The 27,091-nt window shown below is 45.5% G+C and overlaps 1 protein-coding gene across 2 annotated transcripts in view; it reads right to left on the reverse strand.

The window, feature by feature from the left end:
- Positions 1-4,429: 4,429 nt before the first annotated feature.
- Positions 4,430-27,091, reverse strand: part of ATP2A2 (ATPase sarcoplasmic/endoplasmic reticulum Ca2+ transporting 2) — a 41,517-nt gene continuing 18,855 nt past the window's right edge. Inside the window, exons 6-21 of one of the 2 annotated variants that reach the window (XM_058157972.1) lie at positions 26,544-26,624; positions 25,969-26,054; positions 23,074-23,538; positions 19,864-19,952; positions 19,098-19,200; positions 18,728-18,859; positions 18,512-18,634; positions 17,754-17,972; positions 16,294-16,629; positions 14,912-15,132; positions 13,919-14,121; positions 12,799-12,884; positions 12,277-12,410; positions 11,797-11,914; positions 10,605-10,725; positions 4,430-4,564 (exon numbers count right to left, since the gene is read on the reverse strand). In XM_058157972.1, the coding sequence (XP_058013955.1) occupies positions 4,551-4,564; positions 10,605-10,725; positions 11,797-11,914; positions 12,277-12,410; positions 12,799-12,884; positions 13,919-14,121; positions 14,912-15,132; positions 16,294-16,629; positions 17,754-17,972; positions 18,512-18,634; positions 18,728-18,859; positions 19,098-19,200; positions 19,864-19,952; positions 23,074-23,538; positions 25,969-26,054; positions 26,544-26,624 (2,531 nt within the window). In that variant the 3' untranslated portion in view covers positions 4,430-4,550. Of the gene's footprint in view, positions 4,565-6,648; positions 10,726-11,796; positions 11,915-12,276; positions 12,411-12,798; positions 12,885-13,918; positions 14,122-14,911; positions 15,133-16,293; positions 16,630-17,753; positions 17,973-18,511; positions 18,635-18,727; positions 18,860-19,097; positions 19,201-19,863; positions 19,953-23,073; positions 23,539-25,968; positions 26,055-26,543; positions 26,625-27,091 lie in introns of those variants that run through there. The other variant, XM_058157971.1, reaches the window with a different exon arrangement.

Consider the following 27,091-nt stretch of genomic DNA (forward strand, 5'->3'; position numbering starts at 1 on the left):
TTTAAAATTACCGGCTGCTTTCTTTCCGTTCGGACTTTAATGGCCTTGAAAAATGACAAGTCTTTGAATCACAAAAGAAGCTGGGCCGCGTTTCACGCAGGCTTTTCTTTTCGCAATTATGATCATTGCGATTAGACTTCAGGCTGTGACTTGAACGACGCCCACCCACGGCCCTGGTTGTAAATCGCTGCTTCCAAAAAGCTTGGAAGTATTGTATAGCGAACGGACAAAAAAAAAGGGTGACATTTATTTCCTGTGCCAGAAATGGGGACAAAGTGCCCCCCCCCCAGTTTCCTTGAGCAACTGAGCTCTGATAGAGTTGGGTTGCTTGATGCTTTTTCCTAGGCGCTTTTTTTTTAAACACTTTTGGGGCCCTTTCATCACACCTGTTTGCAGTATAAAAGTCAAGGTTCCCCTCGCACATCTGTACTAGTCGTTCCCGACTCTAGGGGGCGGTGCTCATCTCCGTTTCAAAGCCAGAAGAGCCAGCGCTGTCCGAAGACGTGGCCGGGGTCATGTGGCCGGCATGACTCAGCGCCAAAGGCCCACGGAACGCCGTGACCTTCCCTATTTTTCTACTTGCGCTTTTTTATGTGCTTTCGAACGGCTAGGTTGGCCGAAGCTGGGACAAGTCACAGGAGCTCACCTCCATTACGCGGAGCTGAGGATTCGAATTGCTGAACTGCCGGATCCACAAGCGTCTTAGCCACTGAACCACCACGTCTGCAGTATAGTACAAGGGAAAAGCCCCAGAAATGGGGGGGGGAAGCATTGGAATTAGAAAAGTTCACAGAAAATAAATTGGGCAACCTCTGGAGTGCCTAATTTGACAAAAGAGTTCCCATTTGGTATAAAAAGGGGCTACCAGTTTTTTTCCTTCTTGATTTCTCTATAGTCCCGAGTTAGTTTCTGGCGTTAAACCAATTTGAAGGTGGCTCAACTAACCTGACATAAAATGTCCTTCAGAACCGCATCTTTTGCAATGAATTTTCCTGTTCCAAAATAACCCTCCAAGCCAAAGTATATTTGCAAGTATAAACATGGCTCAACTGACGTTTAATATTGTTGGCCTTCGCTCAAGCACAGTATCAGCGACACAGCCATCTCTTCTTGGACTGCACGCTGGAAACCAAAGCTCAAATCTTTTTATAGGAATCGCTTAAAATAACAATTTTATTCCCAGCCTAGAAGCCCCTAACGCTTTCTGCCAAGGATTACCAGCAAAAATCCCACTTCTTCTCTTCAAAGCAGATGCCATGCAGGAAATAAAAAAAATATCCCTCAATCTAATCCATTAACGCCACAACTGGAAGCAATAAAATATGAATTCCAATCGCAAGAGGAATATAAAAGAATATTCAAGACAAACGAAGAAAAAAAAAAACCCCCAGCATTTTCATTTGCAAATGAGTGACGGGCTTGTTTTCCCGTTACCATCTTTTGTTGTCCTATCACAATGACAACTGTTGTGTCGCTAATTTGCTTTTTAAATGCTCTTCAAGAGCAGATGCAATTTTGGGGCTGCGGATGCCAAGTTCAAGAGATTCACGTCTTCCAACGAGTTCCAACCAGCTTTTAAAAAACTAAATTGCCAACGGCTGTAATTGGCTGGCTGGTGAAAAAGTCCGTTTGAGGCTACTTACAGGAACTATTATTTAATCACCTAAGACAGGGGTCAGCAACCGGTGGCTCTGGAGCCGCATGTGGCTCTTTCGTCTCTCTGCTGTGGCTCCCTGTTGCTGGTCGGCTCCACAATTGACAGGACTTTTGGTTAGGACAGGTAGAGGAAAAAGGATGCTGCGCTAGGAGACTCTATAGAGGGGGAACCGGACTTCCGGTCAGCAGAAAAAAAAGGACGCGATGCTAGACAACTGACCGAGGAACCGGACTTCCGGTCGGCTCCAGAAGTGAATGGGGGTTAGGAACTTTGTGGCTCTTTTGAGTGTTTAAGGTTGCCGACCCTTGACCTAAGAGATCGAATGACTGGAAATGGAACAAACCAGGTTCCTTTGATTCGCATGATCTCTGGCTAAGTTGCAAAGGGAGAGCATCAAAGATGGTATTCAGCCGGTTCTCGCGAACCGGTAGCGGAAATTTTGAGTAGGCAAATACCACCTCTGGCTGGCCCTGTCCCCATCTATCGGCTGCCTCCCAGCTGATCCGAGTCTCAGCTGATTGGCTGGGTTTTCTTTTGTTGTCCTGCACAGGAGAACGGAGCTGGAAAGCAGGTTAGCGGGGCGGGGAAGGAATGGAGATTTCTACAGTATCCTTCCCCTGCCCTCCCCACCAAGCCCCATCCACAGAACCAATAATAAAAAAAATTTTTAATCCCACCACTGGCGAGCAAACTTGCAAACTTCAGTCCTTGTAAATACATCAAAGGCAAAGGGCTGTTACTGTAGAATAAGTTTTTATTTTACCCGAAACCAGGATGGTAGTGTGATGTTCCATCAGGCGTTATTTACAACTTCTAAAAAAAAAAAAAAAAGTCACACATGCTATGAGATCCGAAGGGCTCCCAACGCCGGGAGCCGAGTCACGCAACAAAACCTTGGCTGCGTTCCGCCCATGGGAATTTCCCTCGAGGTAGGATCCAGACGACGGTGCGTCTCCCGTGGGCCGCCGCCGCCGCTCACGTTTGAACTCCATCCGAGAAAAATATCAAGGAAGGAAAACAGGGGTGTCTCCTGCTTGCTGGCATTGGAAAGCCCCCTCCAGGTTCACGCGCTCGTTTGGATAAAATGCATCACGACTTGTGTATTGCACCGAACGGCTTTAGATTTAAAATAAGTTATGTTGAACTACGGTGCAAAAAGAAAAGTCTTATTTTGCACACTCCAGGTTATTTAATTTTTTTTGTTTCCTTTTTAAAAAAAGAAAAAAAGAAGAAGCTGAAGTTATGGAATTTGAAGGTTTAAAGAGTTTTCTTAAAACATTTCAGGAACGGTACCATCCATCAATGATCTGTATAAATAGAACTGCATATTGTACAGAGCTGTTTAAACTGTTAACTGTTTTTTTTTTAAAGATACAATAAAGGTCATCGGCTACGTACAATTGAAAAGCATGCATTGACAGCCTAATACTGTACATTTGATAAAGGATCATAACATTTTACACAATGAAAATATGGAAAAAGGGGGAGGGGAAAAAAAAACTTGGCCGGATCCTCACTCGTATTTCTTGCTCAGCAGGTAAGGGAGCCTTGTCTTCATGCATTCCCAAAACATCTTTTGCCAGAGGTCTGTTTTATCAGTTAAAAACTATATTGCACAGTTTGGTAGATCTGTATATATAAACTTTTAGTCATTAAGAGCACCACACAACTTCCTTCACGGAACACAAGTTTGCAGTTCAATTTTTTTTTTTTCTCCTTCGCTTTCGGGAAGGCTTTTTAAAAGTGTTTTTTTTTTTTTTCCTCCATGTACAAGACTCATGCAGATGTTTTCAGCAGATGCGTTGCTAAAGACACATGCAAGAAAATTAACCTTACAATTCTGCAAAAATTGGGTTTAGGACTAAATGATTTACTCCAGTATCACTGCAAAGGAAAAAAGAGAGAGAGAGAAAAAGAGAAAGAGAGAGAGAGAGAGAAAGAAAACATTAGTGATAAAAGACAGATAAAGAAAGCATAATAAAAGCAAAAGATTGCTTTTTTTCTTTTTAAGACTTAGTAGCGATAGGCAATTGACCATAACTTCCCACGATCCAACAGGAGAATACAGGTTAGTGGAAAAAGAACTAAGCATTAAAAAGCTAAGAGGACATTTAGAATTAGCAGGTTTTCACCCACTAGAGAGCTGCAAGCTGGTTAGTGGATCAGACACACATACAGCCAATTGTGGAGTTGAGATCCCAGAAGTACAAACGGGGGGCTTGTAACCCCTTATGGAGGAGTGAACCCTAAACCTCTGGAGCCCAACTGAATCTAACCCATCTGTCCATATTCACTATTTAAATAGTGAGTCAGATTAAGAACTCTGAAAGCGCAGGCAACCTTAAAACAGCATTGTTATTATTGCCTAGCAATGGATAACTGTTTTTCTTCCAGAAAAATCTACATCCACCCTTGGCGTGTAGGCCACTCGTACTTCCAGATTCCTAGGTCTCCCTTGTCTATCGACAGCCTTTCAACACTCGTCTCGTCTTAAACCGTTTGGTTTTTCCCGTCAAAACTTCCCCAGCCATTGGGCTATGCAGGATGGCTAGCTCGATTAAGCTTTCTCCCGATTTTTTTAAAAAATAATAATAATAATAATTTCAGAGGCATTCGTTCAAACAAAAAGCAACTTGTGAGTGACAGGAGGTTAGGAATCTGCCAACTTTTGCTTGGCCTCGCTCTTCATTTCTTGAAGGGAACAACATTTCTTAGCAAACAGAACCACAGATCAAACTGTCCACCATCTATCTACCCATTGGCTCTATTGGGTGTTTTTTTTTCCTCCATGTACAAGACTCATGCAGATGTTTTCAGCAGATGCGTTGCTAAAGACACATGCAAGAAAATTAACCTTACAATTCTGCAAAAATTGGGTTTAGGACTAAATGATTTACTCCAGTATCACTGCAAAGGAAAAAAGAGAGAGAGAGAAAAAGAGAAAGAGAGAGAGAGGGAGAGAGAGAGAGAAAGAAAACATTAGTGATAAAAGACAGATAAAGAAAGCATAATAAAAGCAAAAGATTGCTTTTTTTCTTTTTAAGACTTAGTAGCGATAGGCAATTGACCATAACTTCCCACGATCCAACAGGAGAATACAGGTTAGTGGAAAAAGAACTAAGCATTAAAAAGCTAAGAGGACATTTAGAATTAGCAGGTTTTCACCCACTAGAGAGCTGCAAGCTGGTTAGTGGATCAGACACACATACAGCCAATTGTGGAGTTGAGATCCCAGAAGTACAAACGGGGGGCTTGTAACCCCTTATGGGAGGGCTGAACCCTAAACCTCTGGAGCCCAACTGAATCTAACCCATCTGTCCATATTCACTATTTAAATAGTGAGTCAGATTAAGAACTCTGAAAGCGCAGGCAACCTTAAAACAGCATTGTTATTATTGCCTAGCAATGGATAACTGTTTTTCTTCCAGAAAAATCTACATCCACCCTTGGCGTGTAGGCCACTGCATTTCCAGATTCCTAGGTCTCCCTTGTCTATCGACAGCCTTTCAACACTCGTCTCGTCTTAAACCGTTTGGTTTTTCCCGTCAAAACTTCCCCAGCCATTGGGCTATGCAGGATGGCTAGCTCGATTAAGCTTTCTCCCGATTTTTTTAAAAAATAATAATAATAATAATTTCAGAGGCATTCGTTCAAACAAAAAGCAACTTGTGAGTGACAGGAGGTTAGGAATCTGCCAACTTTTGCTTGGCCTCGCTCTTCATTTCTTGAAGGGAACAACATTTCTTAGCAAACAGAACCACAGATCAAACTGTCCACCATCTATCTACCCATTGGCTCTATTGGGTGTTTTTTTTTCCTGAAATCTTCTGACCAGATTTATTCTACAGCGCCCGTTTGAGCCATTCCCTCTGAATAAAACCTTTCCAATTTGCCTTTTGTCATAGGCTGAGGGGTTGTTTTTTTTTTTGCTAATGGGTAAAAAATGTGCTGCCAAGCCATGAGCAGAGATCAGGGAACCGATGGTTAAGCAGTGCAAGATGTGTAACAAGACAGGTGTGAGGACACAAGACAACCTGCATTATTGTTGCATGCTTTGTGTGTCTCCCCGAAATCCTCCCTGCTTTCTCCTTGCATGCAGCTCTTTTTTTTGGGGGGGGGGGGGGGGGGGGTGCCCTGTGTTATTTTACAATCATTAGAGCCTTTCGGATGCTCCCCGGAGAAAAAGGAAAGTTCAAAACAGAGCAGCTGTAAATCTGTACAACAAAGCAATTTAGAAACCGCAACAAGCCACGTTCCGCTGTTTTAAGAGGACAGCTGTATTGTGTAAATAAAAGAAAGAGAGAGAGAGAGAAAGAGAGAGAGAGGGAGAGAGAGAGAGAAAGAAAACATTAGTGATAAAAGACAGATAAAGAAAGCATAATAAAAGCAAAAGATTGCTTTTTTTCTTTTTAAGACTTAGTAGCGATAGGCAATTGACCATAACTTCCCACGATCCAACAGGAGAATACAGGTTAGTGGAAAAAGAACTAAGCATTAAAAAGCTAAGAGGACATTTAGAATTAGCAGGTTTTCACCCACCAGAGAGCTGCAAGCTGGTTAGTGGATCAGACACACATACAGCCAATTGTGGAGTTGAGACCCCAGAAGTACAATCAGGGGGGCTTGTAACCCCTTATAGGAGGAGTGAACCCTAAACCTCTGGAGCCCAACTGAATCTAATCCATCTGTCCATATTCACTATTTAAATAGTGAGTCAGATTAAGGACTCTGAAAGCACAGGCAACCTTAAAACAGCATTGTTATTATTGCCTAGCAATGGATAACTGTTTTTCTTCCAGAAAAATCTACATCCACCCTTGGCGTGTAGGCCACTCGTACTTCCAGATTCCTAGGTCTCCCTTGTCTATCGACAGCCTTTCAACACTCGTCTCGTCTTAAACCGTTTGGTTTTTCCCGTCAAAACTTCCCCAGCCATTGGGCTATGCAGGATGGCTAGCTCGATTAAGCTTTCTCCCGATTTTTTTTAAAAATAATAATAATAATAATAATTTCAGAGGCATTCGTTCAAACAAAAAGCAACTTGTGAGTGACAGGAGGTTAGGAATCTGCCAAGTTTTGCTTGGCCTCGCTCTTCATTTCTTGAAGGGAACAACATTTCTTAGCAAACAGAACCACAGATCAAACTGTCCACCATCTATCTACCCATTGGCTCTATTGGGTTTTTTTTTTTTTTCTGAAATCTTCTGACCAGATTTATTCTACAGCGCCCGTTTGAGCCATTCCCTCTGAATAAAACCTTTCCAATTTGCCTTTTGTCATAGGCTGAGGGGTTGTTTTGTTTTTTTTGCTAATGGGTAAAAAATGTGCTGCCAAGCCATGAGCAGAGATCAGGGAACCGATGGTTAAGCAGTGCAAGATGTGTAACAAGACATGTGTGAGGACACAAGACGACCTGCATTATTGTTGCATGCTTTGTGTGTCTCCCCGAAATCCTCCCTGCTTTCTCCTTGCATGCAGCTCAATTTTTTTATGGGGGTGGGTGGGTGGGTGCCCTGTGTTATTTTACAATCATTAGAGCCTTTCGGATGCTCCCCGGAGAAAAAGGAAAGTTCAAAACAGAGCAGCTGTAAATCTGTACAACAAAGCAATTTAGAAACCGCAACAAGCCACGTTCCGCTGTTTTAAGAGGACAGCTGTATTGTGTAAATAAAAGAAAAGGGAGAGAAAGAAATACCAGGGGCAGCTCAGCTCCGTTTTTAAAAATAGATCCTCTTGCTGGTCTTAGAATCGGTTTGTGGCCCAAGGCACCGTGAAGAGGGAGGGAGGGAGGAAGGACGATGGGTTGGGTGGTAGTTGCAAAATCAAACTTAACCTGGGAACGAAGAAACGACTGCAACCGCAACTCAATACTCGGCGTTTGTGCAAATGGAAAAACAGCAAAGCTGGCTGAGGAACTCTGGGAGTTGAAGTCTACACATCTTCAAAGAGCCAAATTTGCAGACCCCTGAGCTAGTCCAACTCTCTAAACCACCCTTCTAAATCAAACATGTCCTGAACAACGTTGGCCAAAATTAGGGTTAAATTAGACAATTTAACAATTTAATTCATCTCTCCAGACGAAGCCAGGCGTTCTCTTCCTAGCAAAGCCTTCCTACATTTTGGCGCATCTTCCAAGCAAACCCCAGGAAGAGGCCAAGTGCTGACAAAGAGACCCTGCTAAGATCGCACTGATGATGTTCCCTTGTTGGGTCATGAAACGTCTGCATGGAAAAAAGCCAAGCTCAGAGAGTACCAAGCTCAGCCACTCAGAGAGGCTGGTCCTCTCCACCCACACCCACCCCAAATCCCATTCCTTTCTAGTACTGATGATGCTCCCTAGTTGGGTCATGAAACATCTGCAAGGAAACAACCAAGCTCAGAGAGCGCGAAGGACCATACAAATCCTTCTCCTCCTCTTTCTTCCCCCTTCTCCACTCGGCAAAGCCCTCAACCCTTCTAGCACTAGATGATGTAACCTGGTTGGGTCATGAAACGCCTCCACCAAGCTCAAGCGAGCATCGAGGACACCAGGGGGACCCTGTTTGGGAATCCAAATATTTTGAGAAGCCAAGAAGGGAACATGGCCCAGGGATTTTAGGATAGTGGCAACCGATTGTGTCTCTTTAAATTTAAATCGACAGAAAAGGCGGGGAAAGGTTTTTGTGCTACGCTAAGGCAGAAAATGTAGGCTAGAGAAATTGCAATGGGGAGAACACGAGCATTTGTTTATTGAGGTCTCTGGAAAGGGCACACAGCATAGAGTCGGTCACGTTTCCGCTGTTACATACATAGCACACGCACCACCATCGAAATGGGAAAGAGATACTCACTTCAGCCGATGAAATGTTGGAAGGCATTGGAGAGAAACACCACACAGTTAGACTGTTAATGAACTTACATATCAATACAGGACTGAGTTTGGAGAGGCAATTAACAGACACCGTGCACAGACATTGATCACAACAGAACGATGGTGGTTAGTGCCATGGGGGGTGGGGGGAAAAAAATAAACAGAATTCTCTACAATATGTTCATTGTGTTATGTGGTATTTACAGATTTTTACAACACACACACACACGGACACAAAAGTTGTTAACTTATTTGCTGCAGCCCGAGATGCGGCTAGCAGATGGTATCTCAACAAGGTGGCACAGAGAATTAACAGGCCTAAACACCCCCCCCCCAAAAAAGGGGAGGGGAACCCAGAAAGAAATGCCAGCTCTTTAAAAAAAAACACACACACACAAAAAAACACCAAACCACAAAAATTCTGAACCAACAGAATCAGGTTTGGTTGTAAATGCCCCGATTAATAACAGGAATGGAACAGGGGAGGGAGAAGAAAGAGGGGGAAAAAAAGGACCTGACACAAGAATTAAAATGGAATTTAGGTTAGAAATGAAAATGCCAAACAGAATGGTCTCGATTTTAAAAGAAAATTTATTCTCTCTCTTCTTTTTTTTTTTTGCTCTTGCTTAAAGTCCATCCAGATTGCCTCTCCCTCCCATCTTCCTTCCTTCCTTCCTTCCTTCCTTCTGTTCCTCTCCCATCCCTTCCCATAACGGGCAATGCTGGTGAAACAACCTTGTTACAGTAAAAATACAGGCGGTATTATTTAAATAAATAGTTTTCTTTCTGCTTTTTGTTTTTGATTTTTTTTTAAAAAAAAAGAAAAACAAAAACCTCTACACGGGTCGGGGATATAGAAACGAACGAAACGAGGGGAAAACAACAACAACAACCCCCACCATCTAATTTTAGCGGGATGCCTCTCAAAATGATGTTTTCTGCACTGGCGAGACCCAGATACCAAGAACAGAATGTAAGCAAGGTATTTTTCTGGGAAATACCTTGTGAATATTTGTAAATACATTGTAAATATCTAAAGCGGGGAGGGGGGGGGTCTCCAAACTTGGCAACTTTAAGACTTGTGGACTTCAACTCCCCAAATTCCTCAGCCAGCTTTGCTTTGCTGGCTGAGGAATTCTGGGAGTTGAAGTCCACAAGTCTTAAAGTTGCCGAGATTGGAGCCCCCTGATCTAAAGGATAACTGTGTGGCAAATACAAAAAAAAAACGAGACCAAACCAAAATAAAAGGAAGGAAGGAAGGAAGGAGGGAGAAATTGAGGTGACTGGTCTTCCCAGTGCAGAAAACGCCCAACCGAACGATAAATTAGGATTAGATGTTCAACCATGCAGCAGACATGATGAGAGTTCGCATGCTTCTGGTTTAAGGGAGGAAAAACATCTCCCACAACACTCATCCTCCTAAAATCTGCTACCAAATCACCGTTTTCTCAAAATGTGATTTCCCCTGCCTCCCTCGCCCCACCCCACTCCAAAGCACTGTCGTCAATTTTTACAAGGATGAGTGGACTATGAAACAGAACACTGTACATGCGTCTCCTCTACAAAAAATATTTGCATAAAATAGTGTTTTAATTTCTCTGTACATGTCGATGGACACCCTAAGTTCGTGTATAAAAGAAGCGGGGCGGGGTGGGAGAAGAGAACTCGCACGCACCCTTCCCCACACAGGGGTCAGGGGGAAAGAAAAAGGAAAAGGAAAAAAAAAAGAAAAAATAATTAGAGGAAAAACCCAGTCTAGAATATGGAAAAACCTCAGTCACCGGCAAAGACGTTCGTGTGAAAATTCAGCAGAATAAGACAAGTTACTTGGAACAATTTTTTTTTAAAAAAAAATCGATTTTTTTTCTTTTTCTTTTTTCTTTTCTTTTTTTTTAAGTTAAACTTCTCTCTGACTGCCAAGCTATATATACCGCTACAGGACTTCAGGTCAAGAAAAAAACATGTCACTAAAGTTAGTGTCTGTGCTATAAAGCCAAATCAACAACGGCAAGGACAGCAGCACGAATGGCCAGGAGATTCCTTCGGTACATGCAGACAAAGGACGTGGTTTGGTGGCGGGTGGCAAACTATCTTTACCCGGCTCTAGGTAAGTACGCGCCACAAATTTAAGAGTCTCGTCCATCAGGATCACCGGCAGGGAGATCTTGAGCACCATCAGCCACTGGGTCACGTTCAGAGGGGTGATCTGGAAGATCAGCTGGGGAAAGAGAAGGCGGAAGGGGTCAGGCGGGAACTCGTGCGAGGGGCCGGATCTTTGGGGTCGCCAACCTTTCGGACCTCAGGGACCACTAAAACCGTCATTTTAAATCCCGCGGACCACTCATATGAATTTTTTTAAAAAGGTAAGTAGTATTTAGTGCAATATAAAGAATGCAAATAATTTTTTTGCGGACCACCGGTTGGCGACTGCTGCTTTAGGGTGTGCGGCAGTGGTGGGTTGCCCCCCGGTTCCCACGAACAGGTAGTAAAACCGGCGGGAGGGCTCTGTCCACTGACCCGGACGTCATCAGGAAGCTTCTGTACATGCATTTTCTTAAAATGCGTGAACGTCAAGCTCCCAGAATTCACTAGATTTAACTTTTTCTCAATCTCGGCGACTTTTGAGATGGGTGGACTTCCAACTCCCATCCTGTGGTGGTTGGGGAATTCTGGGAATTGGAAGTTCACACGTTTGAAGAGAGGTCTGAGCTTGAGAAACATTTTTTTTTTAATTTACATTTATATCCCGCCCTTCTCCGAAGACTCAGGGCGGCTTACAGTGTATAAGGCAATAGTCTCATTCTATTTGTATATTTACAAAGTCAACTTATTGCCCCCCCAACAATCTGGGTCCTCATTTTACCTACCTTATAAAGGATGGAAGGCTGAGTCAACCTTGGGCCTGGTGGGCCTTGAACCTGCAGTAATTGCAGGCTGCTGTGTTTTAATAACAGGCTCCTTACAGCCTGAGCCACCACGGCCCTAGCCATGCCTTAGCCAGGTGTCTGGGGAGACCTGGGCGAATCAGGTGAAGACGAGATGGGGTTCTGCTTTTCCTTCACCCTTGAATGGGGTGAAGGCCTTAAGTCTTTGGAGCAGTAAACCATAGCTAGCTTGTAGAGTGCCATAGGACCGGGTGATGTGCTCGCAAAGGCACACAGTATCCCTTTGTTTCCAAAATAAGCAGCCAGGAAAGAAGTCTGACTCTTTGTAGTTTAACAAGCTGGGCTTCTGATGCTCCCCTTCCTGCCCGCCCACCACTTCCAGTGTACGTGTTGCAGGGACTTACTGGCAATGGTTCTACATAAAGGATGAGGAAGTGAAGTGACATGGACAAGCAAATGGATCCCAGGAGCCAGACGTTCTCCCACGGAGGCATCCGTAGCAAGGACTGGTTCTCCGAGAGGCTGAGGGAGGAAAAGAGAAAAAGGTTAGCGGCAGGAGCTTGTGGAAAGGGGAGGTACATGGGTTCCAGCTCTACCCCTCCTGAGCAGGGGTCTCCAACCTTGGCAACTTTAAGACTCGTGGATTTCAACTCCCAGAATTCCCCAGCCAGCAAAGCTCAGTCCACAAGTCTTAAAAGTTGCCAAGGTTGGAGACCCCTGCTCTGGAGGGCCTATTAAGGGGAAGGGGAAGACTGCTTTAATGGCAGATGGAGTGGTGAGGAGGAGGAGGAGGAAGAGGAGAATGGAAGGAAGAGGAGGAAGATGAAAGGAAGAGGAGGAGGAAGAGAAAGAGAAGATCTCTTCCTCATTGCAGGCATCCGAACCTGTTAAGGGCATTGCACATCTCTATAGTGACCAAGACCGAGAGCGCCATGGTCATAGGATAGGGAGATTCAAACACCACACAGTCGACCCCTTCAAAATCCGGATTGTCCTCTTTGCACTGCAGGAAATGACTCTGAAAAAGAAGCAGAAGGCAACATTAATCTCAACCCAAAAAAAAACCCAGGGCCAATTTGCTCTTTTCATCAAATTCATCAAAGCACCCTCAATAGTACAACACAGTTAAGAACAATGTTTGGTTTGGTTTTAAAAACAAACAAACAAAACCACCACGGTTTCTAATCAGATTATTATTGTTAAGCAGGGACTCCTTGGATGAGTGAGAGGTGTTTCTGCAATACTTGTGAATAGTTTTTAATAAGATTTTTGAGCCCGTCTTCCAATGACACGCCATGTAGGCAGGCTGCAAAAAAAACAAAACCCCCACACATACACACACACACAAAAAAACACCCCGCTAAACTTCGTTCGGAAGGCCAACCGAAATATCAAGAAGGAAATACCAGCTGGTAGTAGGTAATTCTCGGGCCCCCGTCCGCAGCTATGAACCACCAAGCCGCAGCGCCCACTGTGGCAGCTCCAACGTAGCCTTGAGGAGAAGAAAAAGCATGGTTAAGTCTTGCACCACTGAGTTAACAGCCACCCCACCAATGGGCCACGGCTTCTTGGGTCTCCCCCTGCCATCGTTCTGCAAGTTTAGGTCTTATCGGTCAAGTTCTCACAACCGGATCCCTTCCCACGTCAGATCTCTGACTCAGAACAAATCCAAGTCAGTGGTTCTCAACCTATGGTCCGCGGATCCCTCAGGGGCTACAAATGGCAGAGGGTGGCCGCAAAAATTTGATGCAGTCTAGTGCTTAATAAATCTTGAGCTGCGTTTGGGTGGCCTGCGGCCATGTTCCATGGACATAAAAGGTATTTAAGGAGGTTCCATGCTGAAGAAACAGTTGAGAACCACGGGGCCATGTTGTATGTATGAGCGAGAAGAGTTTGGAGTACAAAGCCTTGAGTTTTGTGGACTATGCTAAAACAAGGCCTCCATCTTTCAGGATGTTTGTTGCATTCATCCTTAGTTAACCCCCTGGCATAAAAACCAGACTTGAAATTGTGTTTTAACACAAAGCAGTTGCAGAGCAAAATCCTGCAGCTGGAGGTCCTGCTCAGACAGGACCACTGACTTGACTGCAACTCCTAAAAAAAAATAAAAATAGGAATGGGGAAGAGAAATGGATGCAGCTCCCGAGAATTAATTTTAGTACCCAAAGACGATCTTCTGTTACCTGTCCTAGTAAATAGAACTTTGAAAGATGTTTGCTTCGGAGTTTTGACTTGGAGTTGGGTTTTTTTCTGGGATGCTGTGAGTTACTTTAACTTGCTACAAAAGTGGTTTCTGCTACAAACTTGATTTTTTATGACTCTGTCTGATCACGGTTTCTTAAACATGGCCGCATGAAGAAGGGTGGGCTTCAAAACTCCCAGAATTCCCCAGCCAGGCGTAGGAAATTGAAACCAACCCATGTTCAAGTGGCCAAGATTGAAAAACACTGAATTAAGGGGGGAAGGGAATCCTTCTCTGCTCGCTCGCTCTCTCTAGTTCCATGGCACACAAAGCAAAACACTCACATCCGATGGCCAAGTAACGGAAAAAGAGCCACCCGGAGATGAGGGGCTCTTTGGGGTTACGAGGGGGCTTGCTCATGATGTCCAGATCAGGGGGGTTGAAGCCCAGGGCGGTGGCAGGAAGTCCGTCGGTCACAAGGTTGACCCATAACAGCTGGACTGGGATTAAAGCTTCCGGGAAGCCCAGTGCGGCAGTCAGAAAGATGCTAGAGGAGGAGAAGGAGGAGAAAGAATGGAGGTTAAGTCACGTGAACGCCAGTGAGTGTCTTAAGCTACGATGCGTAGAAGTTAAGGCACAGCTGGCCTCTGGTTTTTCACGCTTTCAGCGCTGAGCAAGTGGACAGCAGGAAGGAAGGAAGGCCTGAACTCTGCCTGGCAGGGCGAAGTGTCCCCAATGGAGAGATCGATCTCTGGGCTCCCTTCTTTTATTCTGGATACGGCTTCTTCAACCTGGGCAGCTTTAAGACCTGTCGACTCCAAACTGCAGAATTCCCCAATCAGCCACGTTTATCTTGAATGCTGCCCAGAGCAGCTTGGAAACAAAATGGGGCAGCAAATAAAATTTCATAATAAAAAAAGAAATAATAAAGTTTTGAGGTTTATAAGCCTGAAAATTGCCAGAGTTGGAGGCTCCTGTTCTACACCCTTAAACAAGCTCTACAGTTTAAGACAGGGGTCTCCAACCTTGGCAACTTTAAGCCTGGTGGACTTCCAACTCCCAGAATTCCCCAGCCAGCTTTGCTGGCTGGGGGATTCTGGGAGTTGGAAGTCCACCAGGCTTAAAGTTGCCAAGGTTGGAGACCCCTGGTTTAAGCTACCTTGGGATCCAGTTATCCATCTAGACGGGCTGTTCTCAAGACCTAGGAACGGTACCCGTTTGGTCCGCATCAACCGCCTCTCTTTCCAGAGGACGAGGCTCATATCCTGCGGCGGCTGCCAGGATGAATCCAGCCCGCGCTCTGCTCCTAGTTGCAAAACCCTGCCCGGGTTACTCACCAGACCACTTCTCCAACGTTGGAGGAGATGAGGTAGCGAATGAACTGCTTCATGTTATTGTAGATGGCCCGGCCTTCCTCCACAGCGGCGACGATGGTGGAGAAGTTGTCATCCGCCAGCACCATTTCCGATGCCGTCTTCGCCACGGCCGTGCCGGATCCCATGGCAATTCCGATTTCTGCCTTCTTCAAAGCGGGGGCATCGTTGACGCCGTCTCCTGTCTGGGGTAAGTTTTGGGTCGGGTCAGGATGCCCAAAGGCTTTAAGCGAGACAATAACCCTGGAATTGACTGAAACGTTTCTGGAACCCTTCTGGAGTCTCCGAATAGATTATGTTGTGGTCTGCCAGCAGCCTGCGGAGCTGGCAACAGATTTGGACAGTGATGAAGCTGGGGAAGGCCTGGATGAGGGCTCTGCGTCGGAGGCTGGGGTGGGGCCAGGGCCATTGGGGAGTGGTGTGCGGACTCCGGAGCCTCCAGAGACTGATAGTAGTGAGGCAGAGGAACAGGAGGAGCCTGTTCCTAATGCACGCATGAGAAGAGCTGCCAGAAGGCAAGAGCAGCTCAAGCAAAGAGGACAACTCGGGAGTAAGGCCAGGAGATGATTGGCCCCTCCCAAAAGGCTTAAAAGACCAGCAATTGTGTTTGGGCTCTTTCCCGGAAAACAATGTTGATAGCTTTGTCTTGTTGCATTTGTTTTGTATTGGTGTCTTCTGAACTTTTGCCAAGAAAGGCCTTTGGCAGTTTGCCTAATAGGACCAAGGTTTGCGACAGGACTGAGGAATTTGTGTTGGGAGGAATTGGTTTTAATTTAGTTGAACTACGCTGGGAATGAAGTAATTCTCAGCTGTTCGAATAAAATTTGTTTTTTCACTGACTGAGTTTCCTACTACCTACTGGGGCCTGGGTCACAACAGTTTAATAAATTCTATTTTGATTCATTCCCCCCCCAAACAGGAAGTCCTTGACATTTTGGTGGCTAAGTGAGACAGTCATTAAGCGGGTTTTGCTCCATTTTACAACCTTTCTTGCAACAGTTAAATGAATCACTGCAATTAAGTTAGTAATTCGGTTGTTAAGTGAATCTGGATTCCCCCTTGACTTTACTTGTGCGAAGGTTGCAAAAGAGGATCACATGACCGCCAGGACGCTGCAACGGTCGTAATTACGTGTCGGTTGCCAAGCATCCAAATCTTGAGCACGTGACCACGAGATTGCGGCAAAGGCCGTAAGCGTGGGAAACTGTCATACGTCACTTGTTTCAGGGTCCTGATAACTTCGGACGGTCACTAAATGAATGGCTGTAAAGTGGAGGGCTACTCGTATGTTTTCTCAAGCGCACCAAAGGTTGCTGCGTATTTGCACTCCCCACCCGCACGCTTACCATGGCTGTGATGTCATCAAAGGACTGGAGAAACTCCACAATTTTGGACTTGTGGGAGGGTTCCACGCGGGCGAAACAGCGGGCGTTCATGCAGGCTTCCCTCTGGCCGGATGGAGAAAGTTCATCGAACTCCCGACCGGTGAAGGCTCTGGTGGTGACGTCCTCGTCTTCACCGAAAATGCCAATGCGCCGGCAGATGGCCACGGCCGTCCCCTTGTTGTCGCCGGTGATCATGATCACACGGATGCCCGCTTGCCGGCACAGCTTTATGGAGGAAGCCACTTCGATGCGGGGCGGGTCCAGCATCCCCACGCAGCCCACGAAGGTCAGGTTGGTCTGAAAGGGGAGCAAGGCCAGAGCCGGTCAAGGGGTCCCCGAGCAGAAGGAAGCGGATTGCTTTGCAACAGCCGGAGACCCCAAAGTGGAGATCAACAAGGATGTACGGTGATCGTTAGGACTTTGCAACTTTTAAACATGTAATCTGCCATGACTTTTTTTTTCTTTTCTTTCCTTTCCTCTTTCCTTCCTTCCTTTTAACTTCTTTCTTCTCTCCCTCCACTAATTTTCCTTCTTTTCTTTCTCTAACTTTTCTCTTTCCCTCCACTAATTTTCCTTCCTTCCTTCCCTTCCTCTTTTCTCTCTCCCTCCACTAATTTTCCTTCTTTTCTTTCTCTAACTTTTCTCTTTCCCTCCACTAATTTTCCTTCCTTCCTTCCTTCCCTCCTTCCTCTCTCCCTCCACTAATTTTCCTTCCACTTTCCTTTCTCCCTCCACTAATTTTCCTTCCTTCTTTCTTCTCTCCCTCCACTAATTTTCCTTCCTTCCTCTAACTTTTCTCTCTCCCTCCACTAATTTTCCTTCCAACTTTTATCTTTCCCTCCACCAATTTTCCTTCCTTCCTTCCCTCCTTCCTCTTTTCTCTCTCCCTCCACCAATTTTCCTTCCTTCTTTCCTTCTTTCTTCTCTCCGTCCACTAATTTTCCTTCCTTCCTTCCTCCAACTTTTCTCCCTCCACTAACTTTCCTTCCTTCCTTTCCTTCCTCCCTCTAACTTTTCTCTCTCCCTCCACTAATTTTCCTTCCTTCCTCTAACTTTTCTCCCTCCATTAACTTTCCTTCCTTCCTTCCTTCCTCTAACTTTTCTCTCCCCCTCCACTAATTTTCCTTCCTTCCAACTTTCTTCCTCTCTCCCTCCACTAATTTTCCTTCCTTACTTCCTTCTTTAGAGAAGTTATCATTCCTCCCAACCAAAGCCACAGGGAGAGTTCATCTCGATCTCGCCGGTCTAGGGTATAGTGTGATCTGGACAAGCTAGATGACAAAACGCAGCGCTTTGTAGGCAGGGACTCAGCTCACCCCTGAGGAGGTCCGCCGGCCCAATCTGGGACTCCCACCCAACAGGTCCAAACAGCTCTGTTTAAGGCTCCAATGACGAAACCATCCTCCTGATATCAAACCAACCTCATAGGTGATGAAGCTTGCAGAGTCTTCCAAGTTCATATCCTCCTTTCTCGGTGGGTTGTCGTGGGTGGCCAGGGCCAGGCAACGCAGTGTGTCCTTCCCGGTGCCCCACTCGCGGATGACGGTCATGATCTTCTGCTTAATCCCCGGGGTTAAGGGTATTTTCATGTTTCCTGCTCGGAAATGGGTGCACCTGTCAATCACTCCTTCTGGAGCGCCCTGCGGGAAAGCGGAAGAGGAACCATTCAGCCTGCAGACTCTTTTTACCTCCCCGTTTCACGAAGGAGCTGAAGATGTCACCTACACCCAGAGTCGAGTTCTGGTTACAGGTAGTCCTCGACTTACAGTCAAAACGGAGCCCAGAATTTCCACTGTTACGTAAGACAGTTGTTAAGTGCATCACTACTGCATGTGTTAAGTTCGTCAGAGGGTCGTTACATGAGAATGCTTCCCCCATGGACTTGGCTCATGAGGTCGCAAAAGGGGATCCCATGACCCAAGGGCACGGCAACCGTCATAAATACAGGCCGGTTGGCAAGCATCCAAATCCTCATGACCGTGGGGGGAGGGGGGGAGGGGAAGCTGCAGCGGCCATAAGTGTGAAAAATGGTCATTAGTCACTTTTTCCCCGTGCCGTTTTAACTTTTGAACCATCACTAAGTGAATGGTTATAAGTCGAGGACTACCTGCCACCTGGCCCATCCGTTCCTGCACCTCTCAGTGACGTCTCTCCCCTGCCACCCTTCCCGGGTACTTGCCTTCACAAACATCTTGGTCATGGCCGTCCGGCTGGGCTTGTTTGGAGTGCAGTAAACGGACATGGATTTCCTATCCCGGGAGAATTCGAGGGTGAATTCCTTCCTCATCAGCTGCTTGATCACCTGCAAGGAGAGGAGGCAGAACCGGGGGTTGGAACCAGCGTGCATGAAAGCTCCCGGGTCGCCCCAGAGGCCCAGCGTTTCACAAGGACTGACCGAGTTGCAAGCGTTGGACCGCTCGATCTTGGACAGGCCTTTCAGATCCGTGTCGAACACGTTCATCTTCTCCACCAGACAAGTCAGGGCCGTCTCGGTGGCTTCCCCGACCTTCTCGTAAACTCCCTTCACCTTTTAAGAAAAGAAGATGCTGTTAGTACAAAGCAGAGGAGTCATTCATAATCATAATCATAAAAATCTTAATCATATAAGGTCTGCTCCAAATTCCCGTTCTTGATATTCCGTGCTAGTTTAAGGGGCTTATATTTTCTTGATGGGCACTCGCGTGTTTCAAAACGGCACGGAAAAGTTACAACGTAAGACCACAAAAAGGAGTTTTGCTTGGGCAATTCCCTCGCATGCTACTCACTTCATTGAAATCCAGAGAGGAATCGTTGCAGAGGGCGCAGATTGTGGCCAATTCAATGAGGCCGTCGTACATACAGCATTTGACGGGTTTATCGTTTTTGTAACTGTGAGGATGGGGAGGAATCGGGGGGGGGGAGGAGGAAAAAGAGATGAAATTTCAGACAATGTAAAGGATCCTAATTTATCGGTAAACTAATTGGATCCTAGGAGGAGTCAAGACAAATTGGAGCACGTTAAAAAAAAAACCACACACACACACAACCCATAAAGGGCAGCAAATGGATGAAAATTGCTTTTAAGAGCTGGAAATTTTACAAAATTGGATGAATGCCATCAAAAGGACTGTTACGGTGGGAAGATTCTGGTACATAAGCTTTTAGCAATAAATCAATTTAATTGAATGTTCATGTGTGGGCCTAACATTTCTAGAGCAAAAATCTTAACTTTGAAAGACCCTTCTGGATTACATTTTCAAAAATAAAAGGGTACAGGAGAGAATTATCATATTCTCCCCAGGCAAGAGACAAGAGAGCGAGTATTAATAATATGTCTCAAATCACGTGCAGGTTTCCTGCTTCCCCCCCAAAGGAAAACCATTACTTTTCGATCTACAGATTGAGGGGGATTTAAATCTACAGATCAAGTTCAATCCTCTTTTATCGCATCCATTTGCCTTTCAGGCCCCGTAATTCGAGGGTTGGCCGCACCGCACACCAAGAGACCAGTAGATGGATAAGCTGGCAAACAGAAAGGATGAGCTTTCTCACATGTCTCCCACAGGAGCGTACGTTGAACCAGACACGGTGAATTCATTCAGACAGCAGCTGTCTCCTTCCACACGGTCCACAATGAACATCTGTCAGAGAGACAAGGGTGGGATTACGCTCCGCTAGTCGAGGCCAGTTAGAACATTTTCACATTAAAGATGCAAAGTGTGATCAGTCTGCTTGCTCTTAGGAACGAAGCACGTTTTTACTTTTAAGATCGAGCTGTGCTTTTTGAGAATATAGGTCACCTACAAGCTCTTCCAGTTGTTCCTTGAAATTACACCTTGCCCCATTTCCTTCCTTCTCCTCTGACTAGAACAATACACGAAGCCTTCTTCTCAAGCGGTTGTGCACCTACCGTTCAAAATGAGGGCCCCACAACAAAAATCAGAAGGTGTCAGACCTGGCCCAACTTGATCCCTTAGGAAAGAAAGACCCTCGACTCCACTTGTGGCAAAAAGGTTACTCTTGCTAAAGCCAAGCGGTTACAGTAAGCGAAGCCAGAACAAAGAACTTGAGTGCGAAAATTCCTCTACTTAGCTTTCCCTTCAGTGGCCCACCCTCCTGTTATCACCCCATTGTCCAGTGACATTCAGAGAAGGCAACTGTCCACACTGCGGTTGGTTGGGTTAGATGGTCCATTCCCAAGACCCTGGATGTCTCAGCTATTGCTTTTGATTTCCCATTCGTCTCAGGTTCCCCCTGGCTCCCCCCCCCTGCAGCCCCAAAGTTCCCTCCCCCCATAACGTATGGCAGACTGATATGTAGTGAGAGAAGGGAAGGCAGTTCTGATAGAAGGAAGCCTCAGCTCAATTCACAGAAACCAGAAAGAAAGGCAAGCTCTTCCAGTGATGCAAACATCTTGAATGAAAAGCATGCAAATGTGTGAAATTTCCCCCCCACTTCCACAGGTCTAAAAGGTAAAGGTTCCCCTCGCACATATGTGCTAGTCATTCCCAACTCGGTGCTCATCTCCATTTCAAAGCTGAAGAGCCCAGCGCTGTCCAAAGACGTCTCCGTGGTCATGTGGCCAGCTTGACTCAACGCCAAAGGCGCACGGAACGCTGTTCCCTTCCCACCAAAGGTGGTCCCTGTTTTTCTACTCGCATTTTTTACGTGCTTTCGAACTGCTAGGTTGGCAGAAGCTGGGACGAGTCACGGGAGCTCACCCCGTTACACGGCAGCACTAGGGATTCGAACTGCTGAACTGCCGACCTTTCGATCGACAAGCTCAGCGTCTTAGCCACTGAGCCACCGTGAACCTTTTCCCACAGGTCTAGGGGGATCCAAAAATGTAGAAAATGGAACATAACAATGATACGGTCTTAATTTATGTCCTCCCCCAAGTCCTCTCGCCAAGCCTCTGTGGCTCAGACTGGTAAGACAGTCTGGTTCAAGTCCCACCAGGCCCAAGGTTGACTCAGCCTTCCATCCTTTATAAGGTAGGTAAAATGAGGACCCAGATTGTTGGGGGCAATAAGTTGACTTTGTATATAATATACAAATGGATGAAGACTATTGCTTGACATAGTGTAAGCCGCCCTGAGTCTTCGGAGAAGGGCGGGATATAAATGCAAATTAAAAAAAAAAGCAACATCCAACTTGGATTCCGGCCACTTTGCTGTTACTACCCATCTTCAGCTGCGTGTTAAGTCTCAAGAATTTAAATTGCACCCATTTGGACTAGCTACAGTTTGGCAACAGAGCCTAATGGAGGGGGGAAAAAACCCTTTACCAGCATCATTAAGCTTGCCGAAGAGAGATTTTCACATCAACTAGTTTTGACATGCTCGGCCATTCCTCACCAGCCCCACAAACTCCAGGAAATGCTCTTCTGCATTGCCTGATGGATCTGACACTATAGGACGAGAGGGGTTTGTTTGTTTGTTTGTTTTTAAAAAAGGCAAAGCGAGGCTTTTCCTGCCCTGCCAAAGATGCTTTCTGGAAGGAGGAGGAGAAGGAAAGGTTGGGGAGCTGCTTTGTGGTAGAGCCATTCCACTGTTCGGCCTCTACTCCCTAGAAGACGGGCGGTTATGCAAGATCCCTGCAAAGCGCCTCTCTCGGAATATAGATGAGCCTGGGCTTTGTGCGCTCTTTGTGCGCTACGCTTCAACGGCCAAATGCGGGAGAGGGCAAGGAAGTAAGGCGCATAGGTAAGCAGCCCATCAGAAGGGGGGAAGGAAGATTTTCATTTCAGCGGTGGAAAAGGCCCAGAAAAAATCTACTGACGTCTTTATGGCCGTTGACTCATTTGAGTCATCGCAACATCCTGCTCCGAGGGTGGCTGGAAGGGGATCCCTTCCAAGATCCCTCCTTCTCAAAAGAGAAGAATTCCTTGCTACCGAAGAAAGGCAGTTTCCTTCCCTCTGGACTGCCTTGGGGAAAAAAGGGCAATTTAATCAATATTTCACAGTGGTGCTGTTCCTCTTCCTTAGAAAATTGCCTGGGACAAGAACAAACCTCCCACCCTTAGGTTTTATAAACTAAGACCTGATTTTTTGTTTTTTTTTTCCTTCAGCCTCCTTTTATCTTAAGTGAGCAGAACTGGCTGGGTTAATAGGAAGATGGGAGCATATTAAAAGCACTTGGACTTTTTTCTTTTTCTGGCTCAAAAAATATATATATATACACATTAGGAGAAGCCTCTCTATCTAAATTAAAAGGTAAAGGTTCCCCTCGCACATACGTGCTAGTCGTTCCCGACTCTAGGGGGTGGTGCTCATCTCCGTTTCAAAGCCGAAGAGCCAGCACTGTCCGAAGACGTCTCCGTGGTCATGTGGCTGGCATGACTCAATGCCAAAGGCGCATGGAACATCTGTTCCCTTCCCACCAAAGGTGGTCCCTATTTTTTCTACTTGCATTTTTTACGTGCTTTCGAACTGCTAGGTTGGCAGAAGCTTGGACTAGTAACGGGAGCTCACCCCATTACACGCAGCACTAGGGATTCGAACCACCGAACTGCCGACCTTTCGATCGACAAGCTCAGCTGTCTTAGCCCCTGAGCCACCGCGTCCCTCTATCTAAATTAAATGCATTCAAATTAAAACTTGTCTCTTGGCTTGCTGAACGAACTCGAAATAAAGAAAGCTTCTCGAAACCGAACGAGGGGTTGATAAAAATCAAAATCAGTTTTAGGACCAGGGAGAGACACACAGTTCACAGCCAAATTTTACCGGTTTCCAACCCAAAGAAACCGAAGCAGCAGCTTACCCGGCAAACCGACATCTGGTTGGTGGTGAGGGTGCCCGTCTTGTCGGAACAGATGACCGAGGTACAGCCCAGGGTTTCCACGGAGGGGAGGCTCCGGACGATGGCATTCTTCTTGGCCATGCGACGGGTGCCCAGGGCCAGGCAGGTGGTAATGACGGCGGGCAGGCCCTCTGGAATGGCGGCCACCGCAAGGGCCACGGCGATTTTGAAGTAGTAGATGGCGCCCCGGATCCAAGAGCCGCCGTGGACGGGGTCGTTGAAGTGGCCGATGTTGATGATCCAGACGGCGATGCAGATCAACGAGATGACCTTGGACAGCTGCTCCCCGAACTCGTCCAGCTTCTGCTGCAGGGGGGTCCTCTCTTGCTCGGTCGCCACCATTTCGTCGCGGATTTTGCCGATTTCCGTGTTGACCCCGGTGGCCACCACGACCCCCATGGCTTTGCCTGCAGAAATGTTTGTACCCTGGATGGAGAAACAATCGGATCCAGGCGTTTCAAGCATTGGGAAAAAAAGTAAGACTATTAAAACGCCTCTCCCCCAAAGTTCATTATTTCAGATATTATTTCAGGGCAGCCTTGCAGCAAGAAATCTCATTTTAGCTGATCTGATTCGGCGCTCGTAAGTTAAGGCTGCAGCCCTCAAGGTTTTGCACGCGATTCTCTTCTTCAAACTGGGAACAGACTTTGAGGTGTATAATTGTCATCTGATGTATTTTATTCTTCTTACCAACCAAGTAAGTTCTATCCAAAAATTTCGCAGGGAGCACATTTCTGATGCTACATATAATCCGCTCCACCCTCCATCAGTGCCTTGCTCGCCATTGGTGCCTTGGTGCCCCCCAGTTTCATTCTTTTGCTCCCCATCAGTGCCTTGGTGCCCCCCAGTTTAAAAGCAGGAATTTTGAGCCATACAATAATATACACATCTATGGTTTCCTCTCTCTTTCCTAACTAGGTTTTAAGATGTAGACACTTTCCCCATTCATTACTTCATTCTTCTGGTACGTTATCAAATTCTGCAACACTCGAAAAAGATCTCGTGTTGAAGATTTAAAGTACACAGCAATGTCGATTAGGTGTGCAAAAGAAATTAACACACAAGCAACGGTATCAGGACTGACCAAGAAAGGAGGGCAGCATAGAAACTGGATGGATGGATGAGATCAGTCTACACCAGGCGTGTCCAATCTTTTAGCATGCCTGGGCTGCCATTGAGTGAAGAGGAATTGTCTTGGGCCGTGTATAAAATATATAATACACATTTGTATATATAATACATGAAGACGCCTGGTCTAGACATGTCTTAACAGCTTCTGAAAAAGCAGGCTTGCTTGATGGGGTCTTGCTTTTTGCAATTCCGTAATGGGATCACTGTGCAAAAGAGGATCAGAGTCCCATAGGGAGGACCTGAGCTTTTAAGTGTCAGCACATATATATATACATATATGTAGGTCTTTGGTTATTCGGGTTTTCTCCCGCGTAAAATTGGAAGTGTCTTGGCGACGTTTCGACAAAGTCTCATTCGTCATCTTCAGGCTTCAGCTTCATGCTTCTGGGAGCAATGAAGCCTGAAGATGATGAATGAACCCGAATAACCAAAGATCTACATACAAACACCCGCGAAAACCTCAGAAAACAAATATATATATATACACAAACACACACACACACACACATATATATAAATGTAAATATATAAAAACAGCAATGGTATTTACACAACGCCCTTTCCATTCATCAAAGTAACCGAACCGGTTTCCGTGAACTGGCACGAGCCGGTCAATATTTGGCAAGACCGGTGTACATATTGTGAACTTCCGAGAACTCACTCCACGTTCTCAAGGAACAGCTTCTGAAGTTCATCCAGGGGCTGGATGAAGAGGACATAAATTTTAATTGGGGTGACTGCCACAGAACAGAGGCAGGAGAAGGGAAGGTGGGGGGATGGTTCTCAGCTGTTTTGCCAGACGCAGGAACAGCAGGACCGGTTAAGGCCAGGATAATAAATCAGATAAATAGCCAGGAACTCCAGTTATGAAATTCCTGAGTAGCAATTGATCGGTGATGTGGAAGTTCCCGCTCGAACACCAGAAGCCTCTTGTTCTCAGTACAAAGACTCTCCCCAAAAGGAAACCACAGATAAGGAGGCCAGCACTGGGCATTTGCAAGAGAGTTTCATTTTTTTCATTTTATGGCTGATAATCTACAAAGTTTAAGCTTACACATAGTGTAAGCCGCCCTGAGTCTTCGGAGAAGGGCGGGATATAAATGCAAATATATATATAAAAAAAAGTTTAGCTAAAAAAAAAACTTGGATCAGCCTATGTTTATATAGAATGGAATGGAATAGAATAGAATAGAATAGAATAGAATAGAATAGAATAGAATAGAATAGACGTGAAGAGAAGAGAATAGAATAGATTAGAATAGAAGAGGTGGAAGGGGCCTTGGAAGTCTTCAACCCCCTGCTTAGGCAGGAGACCCTATAGCATTTCAGACATTAAAATATATATATTGAGATTTTAAGGTTCAGTTCAAGGTGACCATTAAATCAGTGTTTTTCAAACTTGGCAATTTAAAGACCTGTGGACTTCAATTCCCAGAATTCCCTAGCCAGCATGATCATTTAAATCGCTGTTTTTCAGCAATTTTTAAGACCTATGGACTTCAATTCCCAGAATTCCCCCACCAGCATGGTTGGCTGGGGAATTCTGGGAGCTGAAGTCCACACGACTTCAAGTTGGCAAGTTTGAAAAACAGCAATTTAAATGCTCAAGATGGATGCGACGTTGTCAGGGCATTCTAAACAGACTAAGGAGAAGCTAATTTTGTTTTTAAATGAAGCAAGCACCAAATGATCTCCCAAAAAAAACACGCACGAGATTTTACTCACCGAAAAAAGCATATTCTTCTTGTCTTGGTTTACTGCCCGAGGATCAGGCACAGGGTCCGTGTGTTTAATTACCGAGACAGATTCACCTAGAAAAAAGGTCAAATGCCTTAGCACAGAAATGCGAAGTCTCCCTGCACTTTGGACATACTTCCTGCTTGTGTTTAGCAAACAAACTTGGAAGCAAAACAACCCCTATTTGATTTCTTCCCCTCCCTGCCGCTCCCCCCACCATTCTAATACAATTTATCGGTTGTACAATTTTTTTTTTAACAAGCCATTTTGGCAATCAAATAATGGAAATAAGCCAGATACAACTACAACACTCCAAGAGGAAAGCAGAGACAACATGCTGGGTCCAACTTTTAAATTTAAGCCAGATAGGAGGGACTTCTTCATTCGGAATTAACTTTCCATGGGGGTGGGTGGGGGGAGCGAGAGAGAGAGAGGAAGGAATATGGGCTCAGGGCAAAATAAGTCAGGTCATCTTCATCATGACCACCATATTAGGACTTTGTCATCAAGGACAGATGTTTGCAACCCCAAGAAGCATCGCTTTTCTCTCGAGAACCCCCTACCTGTGAGGATCGACTGGTCAACTCGTAGAGTTGTTGATTTTATGGAAGTAATTCTGATGTCAGCAGGAACTTTGTCCCCAACTATGGGTTGGGAGGGGGAAAAAAAGAGAGAGAGAGCATGAGTTTAAGTGATCTGTAGGAAAAAATCCAAATATTTTTCCAGATGTTCAACACGCATCAGAGTAAGCACAATAATATTGGGTGTTTATTCAAAAAGCACTTCTCCCTTGCCGGTTTATTTTTTTATTTCAGAATATTATTCCATGCCTTTCTTTGTCTTCATACCTGTGTGGTGAGAAATCACACCGCGTGGAAGTTTCTCTCGTAGTAAGTTGGTATGTTACGTCTCATAAATTCAGGGAGAAATTTCATTCTGTAAACCCAGCTTAGTGTAATCGCCAAGGCTATATTTTCACCCTTAATACAAGTAGGAAGGTGCTAATGGGTTTATTAGATTCCCGCTGGCATTTGGTTGAGCCAATGGGAACCGTTTCCTGATCAGGATCAATCTTGGCTCCGGTTCTGGCATGGCTCTTCTTAGTAACATG

This window comes from Ahaetulla prasina, chromosome 15 (genome assembly GCF_028640845.1).
Source record: "Ahaetulla prasina isolate Xishuangbanna chromosome 15, ASM2864084v1, whole genome shotgun sequence".
Classification (NCBI taxonomy): domain Eukaryota; kingdom Metazoa; phylum Chordata; class Lepidosauria; order Squamata; family Colubridae; genus Ahaetulla; species Ahaetulla prasina.